Genomic DNA, 19,598 nt, shown 5'->3' on the forward strand with positions numbered 1-19,598 from the left:
CACAGAACTTGAAACCACAGTTTTCAATTTCATATGGAAACATACACAAAAAAAAAAAAGAAAGAAAAAACAGGATAGCTTTTATTACTCCTGAGTAATAAAAGAACTGCAGAAGATATCACCATGCCTGATCTCATATAATACTACAGGGCTTAGAGTAATAAAAACAGCACAAAAATAGACATGTTGATCAATGGAACTGAAGTGAAGTGCGCACCTATGGACACCTGATTTTTGATAAAGAAGCCAGAAATACGCACTGGAAAAAAGCATTTTTAACAAATGGTGCTGGTCAAACTAGTTATGAGTGCATGCAGAAGAATGCAGATGCTACTTGTCACCCTGCACAAAACTCAACTCTAGACGGATCAAAGATCTCAACGTAAGAACAGATCCGCTGCGCCGGGCGGTGGTGGCACACGCCTTTAATCCCAGCACTTGGGAGGCAGAGGCAGGCGGATCTCTGTGAGTTCGAGACCAGCCTGGTCTACAAGAGCTAGTTCCAGGACAGGCTCCAAAACCACAGAGAAACCCTGTCTCGAAAAACCAAAAAAAAAAAAAAAAAGAACAGATACGCTGAATCTGACAGAAAAGAAAGTAGGGAATAGCCTTGAACTCATTGGCACAGGAAAAGACTTTCTTACTACAACACTAATAGCACAGGCACTAAGAACAAGAATTAATAAACAAGACCTCATGAATCTGAAAAGCTTCTCAATGGCAAAGGTCACTCAGACAAAGTGACAGGCTACAGAATGGGGAAAGATTTTTTTTTATCAACTACATATCTGACAGAGGGCTAATATCCAAAATACATAAAGAATACAAAAGAACAGAATAAATGAAAATAAGTAACCCAATTTTAAAAATGGAGTACAGATCTAGACAGAATTTTCAAGAGAAAATTCAAATGGCGAGAAATACTTAAAGAAATGATCAATATTCTTCGCCATCAAGGAAACACATATCAAAACTACTTTGAGATTTTATCTTAAACCAGTCAGAATGGCTAAAATAAGTAAAAATAAGGGCAACACTCCTCCATTGCTGATGAAATGCAATCTTATACAGAAACTATGGAAATCAATATGGCGGTTCCTAGGGAAGATGCAGCTATATCCTACTACAGAGACACATGCTCAACCATGTTTACTACTGCTCTATTAGTAATAGACAGAAATTGGAAACAAGCCAGATGTCCATCAACAGATGAACGGATAAAGAAAATACGGTACATTTACACAATGGAGTATTAACTCAGTTGTTTTTGAAAAAAAAATGCATTCATGAAATTGCAGGTAAGTTAATGGAAGGTAGGAATCATTCTGAGTGGGGTACTCAGCCCCAGAAGGACAATGCATTCACTTATATGTGGGTGCTAGCTGTTAAATCATTGATAAGAAAACTGCAATCTGCATGTCCAGAGAGGCTAGATAGAGTCTAAGGGACTAATGAGGGTGGAGAGGTAGGGGGTGTTGGGTCTCCAAAGGATGAGGAAATAGACTACATAGTTATGAATGGATGGGGGAGATTGGGATGGGAGGATCAAATGAAGAGACTCAGGGGAAAGAGGAGAGGAAAGGAATATAGGGAGGATAGCTAAAACTAAAGGCCTTTGAGAGGTTTTATGGAAACCTAATAGAACTTTCCTAATAAATAATATTAATTAATGAATATATATTATTAATAAATTAATATTATACATATCAGGGCTTTTTTGTTGTTTTTTAAACATTATAGGTCCTTAGCTGGGTAAAGTGAAGCACATCTTTTATCCCAGCACTTGGGAGACCGAAGTAGAAGGATCTCCGTGACTTTGAGGCCAGCCTGGTCTATATAGTAAATTCCAGAACAGCCAGAGCTACATAATGAGCCCCTGTCTCAAAAAAAACAAAACAAAACAAAAAAAAAAAAACCCTCAAACATTACAGGTCCTTTTTATGTATATTATGGTTTCCAGTTTTGTATTTTTGGGATTCCTATGTGTGTGAATGTGCTTGTCTTCTGTGTCTATATTCATTTCCTGTGCTTTTTCTTCTCTGGTGGTTTTGTCCTATTCTGATTTGTTGTTTTTGTTTTAGTTAATTGTATTTTGTTTTATTTTGGTATTATTCCTTAGAAGCCTGTTTGTTTCCTAGGGAGACACAGACAGGGAGGAGAGACAGAGAGGAGCTGGGAGAAATAGGGGGAGAGGAAACCAAATTAGAATTTATTGTATAAAAAAATGTATTCCCAATTTAAAAAAAAAAGTCTACATAGCTCAAGTGAGTTACACATTCACTGTAATTTTCAATCAAAATGCCAATGATATTCTTCAAGAATATCAGAAAAGTTAATCACAAAATAATAAGGAAAGGTCAGGCATGGTGGTGCATCCTATTAATCTGAAACCAGAGTCAGGTGTACCTCTAGATTTGACCCAGCCTGGTCTACATAGTGAGCTCCAAGTTAGACAAGGCTATATTTATGAGACCCTGGATGGATGGATGGATGGATGGATGGATGGATGGATGGATGGACGGACATCTTCAGAACCAAAATAATCCTGAAATTTGGAGGGGGGAATAGCTAGAAGCATTATAATACCTGACTTTAAAATATATAAAGCATAAATATAATGTTATGACACACAACTGTAATTTAAAACTTGAGATCACAACTAATACCTTAAATTCTAGGACAGAATGAGCTACAAACACAAGTTTCTCACACACACATGAGGCAGGGAAGGAGTGGCAGTGCTAAACAAAGTGGTTCTACAATGAAGAAGAAACAAAAGGAAATAGTTCCCTGATTTTAGATTTGTACAGTTGGGTCAAAGCCTTCAAATAAAATGCAAAATTTTTAAGTTATGATAAGTGTAGAAGAATTTAAATAACTATCCATCAGCATAAAGATGTTCTTAGACATGACCCCCCCCAAAAAAAAAAACACAGGCAACTATAACAAAAATTGAAAAATAAGATTTCAAACAAAGAAGCACTGTTGCTTGATATTTTAATCGTGTTCTGACAAATAAAGCTTGCTTAGAATCAGAGGGCAAAGCTAGCCACTAGCCAACCACAATTAACCACAGAGGTTTGGAGGGCTGTAAGATAGAACAGGAAGTAGTAAGACAGAATGGAGAGGGAATTCGGCCCCTTTTGGAGAAAGGTTGGAGGGGACTGATGGCTTCTCTACTTCCCTGATTCTTCAGATTCTTACCCCGATATCTGATGCCTGAATTTTTATTGATAAAGAATAATTAGACTAACACTTCAAACATCTGTCCAGCAAAGGAAATGATCAACAGGACAAACAACCTGAAGAATGGGAAGTAACATACAAATTAATCACTAACAAGTGATAAACTTCCAGTGTATGTAAGGAACTCAACTCAAAAGCAGAGAAAGAAGAGGGTGAGGTATCAGATACAAAGAGCATCTAAGAAAATATCACAGAAATGAAAACCAAAACCACAAGATGTCATCTCATCCTCCTTCAAGTAATTATTTAAAAAAATAATAATAAAAACAAAAAATGATTACTGGTAAGATAAAGAACTGGCCTCATCTCATACACTAATGGTGAGAATGAAAATTAGCTCAGTTATGAAATGGAAAAATGGCTCAGCCATTAAGAACACTGGTGCTCTTCAGGGGACTAGGAATTAATACCCAGTACCCACAGGGAGGCTCACAACCAACTTTTACTCCAATTCCAGGGAATCCAACACCTTTGACCTCCGGGGGCACCAGGCATGTACAAGGTGCACTTACATACATGCAGGCAAAACACTCACACATATAAAGTAAAAATAAATAAATCTTTCTAAAAACTAGTTCAGTTATGGAATGTTCTGGGAAGGGGGAGGGGAGGTGAACAGAGGGGAGGGGAAGCCAATGGTCAGGTGGTGGTGATACAAGCCTTTAATCCCAGCATTGAGGAGGCAAAGTCAGGCAGATCTCTGATCTCTTTGAGTTCCAGATCAACCAAAACTACACAGAGAAACCCTGTATCAAAAAACCAAAATAAGGGGGGGGGGGGGGGGGGGGGGTGCCATATGCCTATAGTTCCAACACTTGGGAGGAGACACCAAAAATCACCTGACCCCTTTAAGAGTTGCCTAGCAAAATCCTGCGTCCCAAACAATAAATACATGAACCAATCTAATTATAAATAGACCAACCATATAGCCCAGCAATCCCACTATTGGGTATATATCCAAATGAAATCAGTACATAGAAAAGGTACCTGTATTGGTATGTTAATAATATCCACAACAGCCAAACACAAATCAGCCAGAGTCAATAAATTAACAGATGAAAAATGTGTACATATTAAAGGAATATTATACAATTAAGAATAAAAATAAGGAGCTAGAGAAGTTTCAGTGGTTAAAAGAACAGGCTGCTCTTGTAGAAGACTTAGGTTCAGTTCCTAACACCAATACAACATGTCACAACCATCTCTAACTCCAGTTCCAGGAAATCCAATACCCTCTCTGGACTCCACGGGTACTGCACTGGTACCCAAACATGCACACAGGCAAAACACCTGTACACATAAAATAAAACCTTTTTTCAATAAAATTAAATTAGCCAGGCATGATACTATGCATGGCTGTACCCAGATCTCAAAATGGGAAACCAACAGGATCACAAGTTTGAGGCCACCCTTGGCTTTATAGTGATTTTAAGCTAATCTATACTACAGAGCTACACCATGTCTGGGGGGGGGGGGGGGGGGATTATTCCATCTACAGAAATGTGGAAATGGATAATACTATATGAACTTATATACTCTAAAGTCAAAAACAGAAAGACAAACATTACATCTCATGTTAATACAGAAGCTAAGAGTCTCACAGAAGCTAAAAGTCTCAAAAAACAAACAACAAACAAACAAGAGAATCATGGTTACCAGAGCTTGGGAAAAACACATAGGAAGGAGGGAGGGATAATATGTATATGAGTAGATGAAGATGTGTGGAAAGACCAATTTCTTCCAGGCATGGTAACACATAACTTTAATCCCAGCATTCAAGAGAAAGGGGCAGGTGGGTCCCTGAGTCTGAGGCTACACAGAGTTTCAGAACAACTAGCGAGACACACCTGTCTCAAAAAAGTAAATAAGCAAGCTAGCTTGTTAATAACTATTTAGAGGTAAGCTTCAATGGGTATCAACTCACATTTATAAGTATGTATATACTATCTCTTCTGATAGTTAATGTCTCACTAAACAAGACAAAGACCAACATAATTATGCCTCAACTGAAACAACTGTGATACGCATGCTTACCTATGGGTTCCTCTCCCCGTAATACTATTTTCCTTAGCTGAAAAAGCCTCGAAGAACCCAGAAAGTTGCTGAATTTCTATTTAGGGGCAGTAAAGATTAAAGGTGGCCCTCAAAAATATTCTTTCCAAAGAGCAATGAGTTCTGCAGCATTCTGAGAAAGTACTTAAGACACAGAATTAGAAACAAAGTATGTGGACAAAGAAACAAGCAGGAAAACACACTTGATGAAGGGTGTGAAATTCCTCCCCCCCACACCCCCATTAAAATAATAAAGAATAAAAACTAAAACAAAGCACTAGAAGCTTGCAAAGAGGTGGTGGTGAGTGAATAATCATCCTCAATTACTGGGAAAGAAATTTCTAGGTGTAGTAAAAGGGGCAATCTTGAGTAAAAGGAGCAATCTTGACTCACTTGAGATCTGAGGTCACAACTTTAAAGCCAATCAGCAAATTATGTGTTTCCTACATCCATGATCAGTTAAAAAATGCAAAACATGGGTTTGGTGGAAGAGTTTAAAGTGCATCAAGAAAATGACAATAGCCATGAGTGGTGGTGCATGCCTTTGATCCTAAGCCTCAGGAGGCAGAGGCAGGTGGATCTCTTTAAAAAGGGTTGGAGGCCAGAGCAGTATAGAAAGTGAATTCCAGGCTAACCAGGGTTACATAATGTCAAAAAGAAAAGAAAAGACAAAAAAAGACTACAAAGACTTGGAGCTAGAAAGATAACAAGCCCATTAATAAGATCACTGGGCTATAGGTTTGAATACATGAAATACTGTGATATATATTTTAATACCAAAAAAACGTGTGGTTTAAAAAAAAAGAGAGAGAAAGCACCTAAAGTCTGACTTGAGACGTTGAAAATGAGTCACAATTGTCCCAATAACTGGCACAATGACAAGGGTAATGTGTGAACTCTAAGAATGTGTAACTAAAAATAAAACTTTAGAAAAAGAAATCAGGAAGTCAAAAAGTCAAGGTATTAAACAGAGCATCAAAACTTACAAGAAAAAAAAACCAAAGTAACATAGAAATGATGCCTAAATCTTCATTCAGTAAGATAATACCCAAAAAGAATATTGATGGGTACATTTAGAAGATTAATGGATGACACTGTTTATAAAATAATCATGTTGAAAATGTCATTTAAAATTTTTTTAACGAGCTGGACATAGTGGCACGTGCCTTTAATCCCAGCACTCCAGAGGCAGAGGCAGGTGGGTCTCTGAGTTCGCGGCCAGCCTGGTCTACAAAACAAAATCCAGGATAGCCAAAAGTACACAGAGAAATCATATCTTGAAAATAAAAAGAAAGGAAGGGAGGAAGAGAAGATTCTGAATCCCCAATCTTCACTTTATCACTCTAAAGAAACACAACAAAGGTGCACACTTTTAATTCCAACACTCGGGAGGCAGAGGCAGGCAGATCTCTGAGTTCGAGACCAGCCTAGTCAGTCTATAAGAGCTGGTTCCAGGATAGGTTCCGAAGCTACAGAAAAACCCTGTCTTTAAAAAAAAAAAAACAAAAACAAAAAACAACAGAAAGAAAAGGGGACTACACAGTATACAAAGGCTTTCCAAGAACTCTACACTTACATCAAAAGAAATAATAGTAAGAGCTGAGTGGTGGTGACACAGCTTTAATCTCAACATCAGGAGGCAAAGGCAGGCAGATCTCTGAGTTCGAGGCCAGCCTGGTCTACAGAGCTAGTTCCAGGAAAGCCAAGACTACACAGAGAAACCCTGTCTCAAAGAAAATAAATAAATAATTTTCTAGGAAGTATCCTAAAAGGTAAAGCGAGCTCGTGAGAGATGGCTCAATGAGTTAAGTCTGGATGCCAAATCTGACTCCCACAATCCATATAGTGGAAGGACAACTTTCACAAGCTGTCCTCTAACCATACACATCCACAAATACACACACAAGGTAGAGAGTTAGACAGACACACAGACAGACAGACAGACAGACAGACAGAAAGACAAGACAGAGAGACAGACAGAGAGACAGAAAGACAGAGTGGGGCTTTAAAATATGGCTTTGTGGTTATAAACTGGTTGCTCTAACAGAAGGTCTAGGTTTGATTCCAAGCAAACACAGGCAGCTCACAACTGCCTTTCATTCCAGTTCCAGGAAATCCAGCTTCTGACTTACTTGGGTACCCTGTATGCACACGGAGGAAAGAAAAGAAAGAAAAAAAGAAAAAAAAGGAAAGGAAAGGAGGAAGGAAGGAAGGAAGGAAGGAAGGAAAGGTAGATAGGTATTGAGGTAGGTAGATAGAAAAAAGTTCATACACATAAAGAAATATTTTTAGGAAAAAATGAAGCACTTTAATTTTTTTCTAAGAAACTTTGTGAGATTCTATAAACATCAAGGTAATATCCATCATGATAACAGTGCCCAGATGTTATCCAAGTGGAGAAAACACTACCAGAGAGAATATCCCATGCAGACATCTTCTACTCATACCATGAATCCCATAACTTATTAAATTACTAACTTAAGATTCTGGAAATTATTTTTGGTATCTTACTTGTCCACTCAAGTGGTTTAACCCAGAACTTTATACTACCACTTGCTAATGAAACATTTTTCCTCCATATTCATACTAACAAAATAAGCTTTGAGTGAATACTTGATGGTTCACAAGTCAGAAATCTACTATGACCTGTCACACTAAAGGAATAAAAGGAGTTTCTTTCAAAGTTGGAGTTTTGCTTTCATAAAAGGCATTCATATACACAAAATGATTCTAACTAAATAAGAATTCGAGGGGAAAACTAAGAAAGAGACCTGTTTTTTCACTCTACCAATAGACATCAAAACAGATGGAAGACTTAAGAGTTTTGTGTACAGACAAATGTTAACACACAACACTTCTATACAAATGGTATGGGCAGTATATAAACAAGTACAAATTATTGTGTACTTTTGTCAAAACTCATTAAGATCCAGTACCTGTTTCCACAATATTTTCTGCTTCTGTTGTCTCCAGTCCATCCATGCTGTCCTCATCTTCCACTGTAGATTTTCCTCTACTTCGAGGCCTACATCAAAAAAAGAAAATAATAATAATAATAATAATAATAACAACAACAACAACACATAAAATTAAATACTAAAATTTTTGTTTAGTTGTCTTTTGACACCTAATTGTCCTGTCTCATCTTCCTAATTACTAAAATGTATAGTAGGCACCACCACACTCAATAAATGTTAGCTTTTTTGTTTGTTTATTTGCTTTGTTTTCATCGATTTTTGAGACAGGGCTTCTCTGTGTGGCTTTGGTGCCTGTCCTGAACTAGCTCTTGTAGATCAGGCTGGGCGCGAACTCACAAAGATCCACCTGCTTCTGCCTATTAAGACTCATATTTAAACACATGTAAAGCACACTTGGAAATTATAACAAATAAAATTTAAGCTTTCTCCAGCATAATAGTGCATCACGTAATAAATATAAAATATCTTTTCCTTAAAGCCTAAATGTGAGGACAGAACCAAGTTAATAAATATCTTAAGTTTGGAAGTACTGATTCAGGATTTGAACTACCTTTCCAAGACCTCTTCTGTATCCATTAGTGGCTTTTAAATTCCTAACAAGATCTTTACAAAGTTCAGGCAAAAAAAAAAAAAAAAAAGTTATATTCTACACTTAGTGAAATTTAAATTTTACTAAAAGCTCAAGTAATTGGGCCAGAAGATGATTCGGTGAGTAAAGGTGCTTGCCTACAACCCTGAGTTGGGACCTGGACCTAGATGGTGAAAGGAGTAAACAAACTCCTGCAAATTGTTCTGACCTCCATTAAGTGCTTTCATGACTCATACATGTGTACGTACGTGCACACATAGAAACACAGAACTAAGTCAACTATAATAAAAGGTTAAGTAAATTTAAAAGGAAAAACAAAACAAAAAAACAACGAACAGTTTATGTAAGTGGCCAGGACTGTTAGTTCATACCTTTAACCCCAGTTTAAGCCCTCAGCTGGATCTCTAAGAGTTTGAGGTCAGGCCTGGTCTAACTATACAAGCTACAAGTCAGCCAAGGTTAGGAATGTTACCCAATCTCAATTATCAGTATAATGATCTAGGACAGAAGATTAGAACAGGCCATACAATTTAGTAGTAGAGAACTTATCTAACATGTACAAGGCCCTGACTGGATTCAATAACCAATAGAAAAATAATTAAAGTGAAATCTGAAAGAGCTGCTCAATGAACATCTTGTTCATTAGCTGCAACAGACAACACAGTTTTATTGTTTATAATTCGCAACTAAAAGCTGACAGTTCATTTATGTAATATATTATACATATATATATATGCATACATACATATATTTGTTTATATGCAGAGCACTCTCTTGAGGCATATTTAGTGGCCCTTATTCAATGGTGGTTCTCAATAGTGGAAGTGGCTGTCCCCCCAGGAAATATCTGAAATATCATTTATTGCTTCAACTCCTAGCCAGTAGGGTCTGGGTGATACTACAAAACACCCTATAATGTAGGAAATGACCCCTGCCAAGAAATCAGCTGGTTCAAAATGTTACCAGTTTAGAGAACAGGGTTCTATTCCTTTATCTACAGAAAATACTAATAAATGTAAGAGTTCTACTTTCCCCCTCTATTTTTATGATAGAGACCATAAAATATTTAGAGATGTGGACTGGCGAGATGGCTCAGCAGATAAGAGTGTTTCATGCTCTTCTAGGACCTGAGTTCAGTTCCCAGCACCCATATCAGGCATCTCAAAACTGCCTGTTAACTCTAGCTCCATACAACCTGATGCAGCACTCTTCTGGTCTCTGTGGCTGGCTACCCATGGTATATACGCACAGACATATATATATATACTTTCTTAATATCAAGAAATATAAAATCCTATTGCTTTTTTAAAAAATGCCAAGTGGGACTAGGCATTCCATGATTGATTGATTGATTGATTTTGGTGGTTTTTCAAGACAGGGTTTCTCTAGCTGTCCTGGAACTAGGTCTGTAGACCAGTCTGGCCTCAAACCCACAGAGATGCGCCTGCCTCTGCCTCCCAAGTGCTGGGACTAAAGGCATCACCGCCAGCTCCATGAATCTTAAGAATTGGTTAAAGAAATGATCTCCTGGCATTTGGAGCTAAAAACTTTAAATGACATTTGATTGGTCCTACTGAACTCGTTATAGTAGTAAAATACATTTTGCCAGTTCTTTGCATGCAATTATCTCACACAGAAATGTTTCCATTCTATTCCTAGTACAATCACCTGAAACATTTCACTACTTGGCTTTTCTTGCTTGGAGTACCTATATCTGCCTCTCTTCCTAGCTATCTTACCAATTCTGCATTTTCGATGGCCAAAAAAAATCCACAAAAAGTCAGGCAAATGGCTCAGAGGCTAAGGGTCATCACTGCCAAACAAAATGACCTAAGTTCAGTTGCCCACATGGTAGAAGGAAAGAACCACCTGACCTCCACACATGTACAATGGTACCTATATGCCAATAAATACTCTAAATGAGTAAAAAAAATCCCTAAAATTATCTACAGCACAGCAAAGAAATACTCAACTCCGAAGTTTAACATTCACAGCCTTTTAAACAAATGATGTCTAGTGCTCCGTCTTTCACCCCATTCATCTCTGGAAGATCCTTTCCCTCCAAAATGACTTACAAAACATACAAACACCCATTTTAGATGGAACACATGAAAATATGTTTTTAAAATTATATAGCTTCTACAATTTTCAAAATAAGAGGTAATTTTTCCTCTGAAATGGAATCTGTAATGGCAAATGTGGTGGTTTAAATAAGAATGACAATTGTAGCACCCATAGGATTTGCTGAAGGAGGCACAGGAAGGAGGAGCACAAGTTTGAGACCAGATGGGGCTCACGAAAGGAAAGGAAAGGAAAGGAAAGGAAAGGAAAGATAAAAGAAAACAGAACAGAAAAGAAAAATGAATGACTCCCCCCCCATTGGTTCATAATTTGAATGATTAGTCACCACTCTGGTGAAACTCTTTGAAAGGACTAGAAGGTATGGCCTTATTGGAAGAGGTGTGTCGCCAGGGAGTAGGTTTTGAGGTTTCAAAAGCCCATGCCAGGCCCAATCCGTCTCAGTCTCTCTGCCTGCAGATCAGGATGTAGCTCGCAGCTACTTCTCCAGTGTCATGCATGCCTCCATGCTCCCTGCCGTGATAGTAATAGACTAAACCTCTGAAACTGTAAGCAAGTTCCCAAATAGATGCTTTCTTTTATAAGAGTTGTCTTGGTCATGGTGTCTCTTCACAGCAAAAGTAAACTAATATACCCAGGCTTCATGTCTCTAGCATTGAAGGTTTGTGCCAGCACACTAGAAATATATTATAGAAATTAAGGACAGACACTGTTATGATTATTCTTTAATGATATTTGTCTTTATTAAAAGTCATAAGAGGAGCTGGAGAGATAGCTTAATGTTTAAGAGCACTGTCTGCTCTTCCAGAGGACCCAGACTCAGTCCCGAATATCCACGTGGCAGTTTACAACTGTCTGTAACTCTAGTTACACCCTTCACACAGAAACACATGCAGGCAACGCATATAAAATAAATAAATAATAAAAAAAAAGTCATTAGAATGCATGCAACCTTTGGCCCAAGATAGGAAGATGAGACTTTATCATGAATAAACAAAAAAGTTGAGCCCAGAGCTGGCTGCTGAAATCCCTTGTAGACAAACTCTGCTGCCATCTGGGCCCAGATTCAGCACTTTGAGTTGGTCCCCCACATCTACTCCATCTCTGAGTTGCTGGAGCATGTAGACCCAGATGTCACCACTGAATGGGGCCAGTTTAGGCTTGACAAACCAGATCCCCCACCTCCCGCTTGGAGCTGCAGTGGCTGCAGCCTGCACTGCTTGTCCTGCTGGCGGATGAAGAAGCAGGTAGGAAGGTAGGTAGTGCCTGCAAGCTACAAGCATAAAGGTAAACCCAGAGAGCCTGGAGAGCCTTGGGGAGACCAACATCAAAGGCATCTGTGTGCTGCAGCATACAGCTCTAAAGAAACCTGCCCCCAGATGTCATGCCTGGCCTCAGGATCACCCTGACTTTGGGAAACAGCAGGATATCTGAGAGGAGTCCCAGCAATGATCCAGTATTTATGGTGCCATTAGAAACCAAAGACCTCTACAGTCTCATCTCTTGACTGTTACCAGGCTTGCTAAACTGTTGGCAAATTCTATTTCTTCTAATACAAATTCACTCACTTGGTGCAGCTTTTACACAAGCTCCTCCCTCTGCCTGCAAAGTAACCTCTACCTCCTCCCTCAACAATCAAACAGGTACAGATCAAACCCATAATGCTTTTCTGACCTGTCTTGGCTCAGTGGTTCTGCTACAAGCTCCCTACATGTACAGGCACTTTCACACTGCACTGAACTTTCACTAGCCAGTGATACCTTAAAAGGAATCATAGCATTTTTTTTGTGCTTCCAATATTTTCCTGCACAGAGGCAAAACATAAGAAGAAGAAAAAAAACTATCACTGCTGGGAAATGATAATGAACACACTGTTGTTTTTTTTATATATAAATTAGGTGAAATCAAAGAAAGAAAAAGAACTAAATCTTTATCCTGCCTTTCCTATAAGAATAGTTAGAGTAGGGGGCTGGAGAGATGGCTCAAAGGTTAAGAGCACTGACTGCTCTTCCAAAGGTCCTGAGTTCAATTCCCAGCAACCACATGGTGGCTCACAACCATCTGTAACGGGGTCTGGTGCCCTCTTCTGGCCTGCAGGCATACACACAGACAGAATATTGTATACATAATAAATAAGTAAATAAATAAATATTAAAAAAAGAATAGTTATAGTAGACAACCAACAAGAGATACTAGGCAGTCAGGCCTGGTACACCCAGAAAACTGAGGTAGAAGGATCACTTGAACCCAGGATACAGAGCAAGCCTGAGCAACATAGTAAGACCCCATTTCAAAACAAGCAAACTAAAAGGGAGACAGAAGGGCTACTTATAAAAAGTATTCTATCTGCCGGGTGTGTTAGTGCATGACTTTAATCCCATGGGATAGGGAGGCAAAGGCAGGTGGATCTCTGTGAGTTTGAAGACAACCTGGTCTACAGATTGAGTTCCAGGACAGCCAAGGCTGTCTGTCACACAGAGAAAACCTGGGGGTGGGGGAAGATAATTCTATCAAATTTAGAGCTAGAGAAATGGCTCATGGTTAAGAGTACTTGTTCTTGCAAAAGATCTGTGTTTAATTCCCAGAATCACATCAGACAACTCAGAACCACCTGTAACTCTAGTTCCTCTCTGGTCTCTGTGGGAACAACACATGTGGTATGCATAGAGACAAGCAGGCACATATACATACACATTGATTTCATTTTTTGTTTTTAAAGATTTATTTATTATGTATGTTGTATTCTGCCTGTATAGATGCCTGCAGGCCAGAAGAGGGAACCAGTTCTCATTATGGTGAGTCACCATGTGGTTGCTGGGAATTGAACTCATGACCTCTGGAAGAGCAGCCAGAGTTCTTAATCTCTGAGCCATCTCTCCAGCATAAAGATTTATTTTAATTTTATGTGTATGAGCATTTGCTTAAGTGTATGTATATGAATCACATGTGTGTTATACCTATAAAGGCCAAAAAAAAAAGGACGTTGGATCCCCTGGAACTAGAGTTGTAGGGGTTGTGAGCTGCCATGTAAGTGCTGGGAACTGAACCTGAGTCCTCCGCAAAAGCACCAAATGCTCTCAATCACTGAGCCATCTCTTTAGCCCACATATATTTTTTTTATTTTAACTTAATTTTTAAGGTATGAAGTTGGAACTATGACATTTAAAAATCCTTAATTTTTTTTTTCTTCAAGACAGGGTTTCTCTGTAGCTTGAGTGTGTCTTGGAGCTCTGTCTCCTGAGTGCTGGGATCAAAGGTGTGAGCCACCACTGTCTGGTTTTAAAAATCCTTACCTTTAAAGATTACATTTTCAAATACTTACAAATGAAATAATGCTATGCCTGAAACTTGGTTCAAAGTAACACAAGAACACAAAAGAGTATAAATGAAATAAGGCTGAGTTTATTTTTTAAGGAAACAGAGAAGGAAGCAAAGACTGGAGTTAGATGGGTGGGAAGTGGGGAGGATCTAGGAGGAGAAACCATTTTCAATTAAAATATTAAATAGACAACTACAACTACTGAGCACTGTCTATGCTTCCAGCTCACCATCAATTACAAAAAATATGATGTAAGATAAAACAAGATACCTAAAATGTGACCGTTGTTCAAATGAGTGGCGATACATCATAGTTTCTATTACCTATGAAAATCTCTATTTAAAAAAAAATTCACTTTTTCAATAAAATATATTTTCTAAAAAATAATAATAAATGCAATTAGGCTGGTATGTGTTGGTAAGTGATGACAGGGATGTGTCTTAGTTAGAAGAATGCTGGCCTAGCATTCATGAAGTCCTGAATTTGAGCTACACATAAAACCAGGCAAGTGCCAGGCAGTGGTGGCGCACGCCTTTAATCCCAGCACTCAGGAAGCAGAGTGCAGGTGGATCTCTGTGAGTTCAAGGCCAGCATGGTCTACAAGAGCTAGTTCCAGGACAGGCTCCAAAACCACAGAGAAACCCTGCCTCGAAAAAAACAAACAAACAAACCAGGCATGTTAAACCTATAATCCCAGCTCTAACAGAGGCAATAAGATACATTTCAAGGTCATCCTCCATAGCATATTTAGGACCTTGGATTTGATCCCCACAACTTCTCAGAAGCTCTCCATAAATTCTAAACTGAAACATTAAGTTTCTCTTAGTCTCAGAGATTAGTTCTAAAAGATTTTCCTATACCAAAAGCCTCAAATAGTCCCTCATAAATATGTTCTGATATTTGTATATAACCTTTGCCCTTACTTACTGTTAGTGTCATTTTCTTGACATAGGATCTGATATTTGCATGTAATCTTTGCTCTTGTAGTTAGCTCATGTGTCATGTTGTTGGCATGGGATCTGGATATGCTGCTCAAACTGATCTTGAACTCTAGCTAAAAGTGTTCCAGCACCTTAGCCTGCAAAGTATTGGGTCTACAAGCATATGCCACTGCTACCTGCATCATCATTAGAATCCTTGAACACCTAATCGGATACAAGTGCAATGCAAAGAGATGTTATAGTATATTGTCTATGGGGAAATTACAGGGAAAAAAAAATTCTCATGTTTGTTAAAAATGCAATTTTTAATTGCCTGTTTCCAATCTATGGCTCTGAATCCCTGGCACAGAATCTATGAATACAAGGTGCCTAATTTACTTTAAATGTTAGCAATTTTGCATTATGTTTACCATAACTTCCTCAAGATCTATTAACATAGCATTTTTTTAAAAATTGCTGTTTCATTATGATGTAATCATATAACACAAGCTATTCTCCTCCTGCCTCTGCTTCTTAAGTGTTGGTATTAGAGGCATAAACATGTGCACCCGCGTGTGCCTATGGATGGTTGTGAGCCACCACGTGGGTGCCAGTAACTGAACCAAATCCTCTGTAAGAATACAAGTGTTCTTAACTGGGGAAGCGTCTCTTAAGCCCCTGATTTTACATTCTTAGTCATTTATTTGTGTGTTGGCATGCAGAGGTCTAAGAACAAACTCTGAGTTAGTCTTCTCCTTCCTCCATGTTGGTCTACAAGCATGGCATCATGCACTTTTACACAATGAACCATCTTACCAGCTACACATGCCCAATTTTATGCAGAGATCGAACAACGGTATTCTAAAGTATTAGGATCATGGGCAAGTGCTCAATATAACAAATTGTTTTTAAATGTCTACTGTTTATACTCCTTGAAGTATTTTTCTGATGGTTTGAAAATGAAAATAAATTGGAAAAATTATTAGGTATAACAATTTTAAGGCCTTAAACTACATAACTATTGAATGGATGGAATGATGGAGATGACGTGAAAGCAAATTTGTATTTTCAAAAATATCTACCTGGCATTAGTATAAAAGATATAAACAGACAAATATTGCAAAGATTTGGGTGTTGACAGGTAAAAGAGGAATAAATGCTTAAGTTCAACAGGTTTGAGGATGATCAAGAGACAAATGTCATCAGAAATAGGATTAATGAGTTAATAGGGAGAAAACAAAAATGTGTCCAGTTTCTATACAATTAGAGGAATCTGAAGAAGAAACCAGATGATCAAAGATCCACTTTTGGGTCTCTGTGTATGAAAGTGCTATGTTTGCTGACAGGAAGACAGTCACTGGCTATCTGGAGTGTAGGTAGTGGGGTTGGTATTTTTAGTGGTATTCATAAGGAAATACTAAAGGGAACTGAGAAGCCCAGCCACAGAAGCCAAAAGATAAAACTTTCCTGTAAGAACTTGTGTAATGTCCACAGTCACTTGTAAAAGATACCTGTGAGGAAAGGCCCCACAATTTGCAATGTCTGAATGTGACAATCTAATATCAAATAGATTACAGAAGGTGCATGGTGAATTAGAAATGAGAAAAAGTAGAGCTGGGTGTGGTGGTGAAAGTCTTTAATCCCGGTGGATCTCTGAGCTTGAGGTCAGCCTGGTCTACAAGCAGGCTCCAAGACAGCCAGGGCTGTCACACAGAAAACACATCTTGAAAAACAAGAAAACAAGAAAGGGGGGGGGGGGGAGGGAGGGAAGGGATGGGGCAAGGCAAGGCATGAATGATGTATTGGAACTTTCTAAGTTTGGTTCTGGAGATAAATATGTGTAATGTCAGAGATGAAGAAGGGTTCAAGAATTACAGGTCTTTGTGAGAGAATAAAACTGTGCCAAGCATAGTAGTTCACACCTGAAATTCAGCTTTTGGGAGGCAGAGGTAGGTGGATCTGTTTTAAGGCCATGCTGGTCTACATAGCAAGTTTAGGACAGTCAGGGATACAAAGTGAGACTGTCTCAAAGAAAGAAAGTAAAAAAAAAAATAAGGATTTCCCACTCCCCCAAGACAGGGTTTCTCTGTATAATAGCCCTAGATGTCCTAGAACTAGCTCTGTAGACCAGTCTGGCCTCCAACTCACAGAGATGCACCTGCCTCTGCCTCCCAAGTGCTGGGATTAAAGGCGTGCGCCACCACTGCCTCAAAAAATGCATTTCGGAATAAGAGGTTGAGATAGTATCCAGAGCACAGGTGGGTATTGCTGTCAAATAAGAAAACTCTAGTAAAGACGGGATACATCACATTCATTCATATGCTACTGAAACAAAATGATAAAGCTGTATTTTATTAGGGTTTTCTCGTTATTAATTTTTTTAACAATCTTTTCGGTGGGAGTTGGAAAATATTTCCAGTGGGAAAAATATATTCTGGAATAAAGACTACATAATTTTTGTCTCATTTTCAATTATACTTTACAGGAAAGGTTGAATGGGTCAATCTGTTACTTAACCCTGAATTATTTTCAGGGTGAATATTCCTGTTAAACTAAAGAAGTAGGTAGCTGTACAAGCTTCTTGGGGCTACCATAACAAAGCCGGGCGGTGGTGGCGCACGCCTTTAATCCCAGCACAGAGGCAAAGGCAGGCGGATCTCTGTGAGTTCAAGACCAGCCTGGTCTACAGAGCTAGTTCCAGGACAGGTTCCAAAGCCACAGAGAAACCCTGTCTCGGGGGAAAAAAAAAAAAAAAAAAAAAAAAGGACAAAATGTTACAAACAGCATGGCTTCAAAAAACACGCTTCTTCTGTCACACTTCTGGAAGCTGGAAGTCAAAAACAAGTCACTGACAAAGATATGGCCATCTGTAGATTCTGAGGGAAAATTTGCTCTGTGTCTTATCTCCTGGTTTCTGATGAGGCCAGCAATCCTTGCTGAGGCCTGTCTTATGGCTTTCTAATTTCAGTCTTTGCTTTCTTTATATGATGGCCAACTTCCTGTGTGTCAGTGTCTAGGTCCCCTTCTTACAAGGCCAACTATAACTGAATTTAGGGATTGTCCTATTCTAAGGTTATCTCACTCAACCTGATTGCATTGAAGAATCTACTTCCAATATTTCCTCAACAAGGTCACATTTTTTTTCAGATTCTGGAGTGTGTGTGTGTGTGTGTGTGTGTGTGTGTGTGTGTGTGTGTCCCCGCACGCGCGCATGTGTGAGGGTAGCTGTAGGTTTGTTTTGTTTTTTCAAGGTAGGGAGAGATCCTTTGTGCAGCCCTGGCTGTCCTAGAACTCTCTTTGTAGACCAAGCTGGCCTCAAACAGATCTACCTGCCTGAGTCCTGGAATTAAACTGCCTGGCATGAGGGTGGTTTTGTTTCTTCCCCCACTTATTCAACCCAGTACAGTAATTTTAAGAATGTGAATAAAACCATATGAGATTTACTTGTAGAATTATTAAAGTAGACATGTTAGAATTATTTTAACTTACCTTTAGTCCCAGCACTTGGGAAACAGAGGCAGGCAGATCTCTGTGAGCTCAAGGCCTGCCTGGTCTACAAAGCAAGTGCCAGGGCAGTCAGGGATGGTAAACAGAAAAAGACTGTCCGAAAACCAAAAAGAAAAAAAAAAGAAAAGAAGAATTTTTAGAATTTATGTCTCTGTGATGAAAAGTTTTAGTAGCTGTGGTAGTTGATTGTCACCTGGATGAAACTGAAAGCTGTCTAAGAGATTTCTAAAGCATATTCTTGAGGGCTTTAGGGGAGGGGGTCCTGTTGTTTGGTTTTTTGAGACAACCGTTTCCCTAGTGCTCAGACATGCACCACCATGCCCAGCATGCATTTTCAGACAGGATCAGCTGAACATGGGTAGCACCATCCCACATTCTGGGGATCCCAAGGAATAAAAGTAAAAAAAGAAAGAAAGCTCTAAAGTCAGAGCCCAAGCATCCTTTATCTGTTTCCTGTAAACCCTGATGTGGAGAATTTCCTCTGCGACATGCTCCCATCACCAGGTTTTGTTCAAGCACATGGGGACAAACAACTGAATTATCTGAAGCTATGACCTAAAATAAACCTGTCTCTCTTAAAGATGCTTTTCTGATGCATTTTGTCAAAGCAATTTAATGCAGAAAATTGGTATCAGAAATATGGATAGGAAATTTTTCTGAAAAAAAATAGTGATTATGATGGTAGAGACATGCTTGAACTTTAATTTTGTAATCCTCAAATTTGTATGTCAAAATCCTAATGATCAAGCATCCCAAAATATAACTTTATTTGGAAATAGGGCCACCTTTTAAAATGAAATAAAGTTAAAATAGTTAAGATGTAATCTGATGGAGTGGAGCTGTAGGGCAAGAAAGATGGCTCAGAAGTTAAAACCATATATTGCTCTTGCAGAGGAACTGGGTTCAAT

The 19,598-nt window shown here is 38.7% G+C and overlaps 1 protein-coding gene across 1 annotated transcript in view; it reads right to left on the reverse strand.

Annotated features, from left to right (window-relative positions):
• Window positions 1–19,598, reverse strand: part of Kmt2c (lysine methyltransferase 2C) — a 224,335-nt gene that overhangs the window by 165,927 nt on the left and 38,810 nt on the right. The window contains exon 3 of the mRNA XM_041640535.1: window positions 8,235–8,323. Within this exon, the coding sequence (XP_041496469.1) occupies window positions 8,235–8,323 (89 nt within the window). The remainder of the gene's footprint in view (window positions 1–8,234; window positions 8,324–19,598) is intronic.

The sequence above is a fragment of the Microtus oregoni genome, unplaced genomic scaffold, assembly GCF_018167655.1.
Source record: "Microtus oregoni isolate MIOR12 unplaced genomic scaffold, Mior012 000064F_ref0000363, whole genome shotgun sequence".
In the NCBI taxonomy this organism is placed as follows: domain Eukaryota; kingdom Metazoa; phylum Chordata; class Mammalia; order Rodentia; family Cricetidae; genus Microtus; species Microtus oregoni.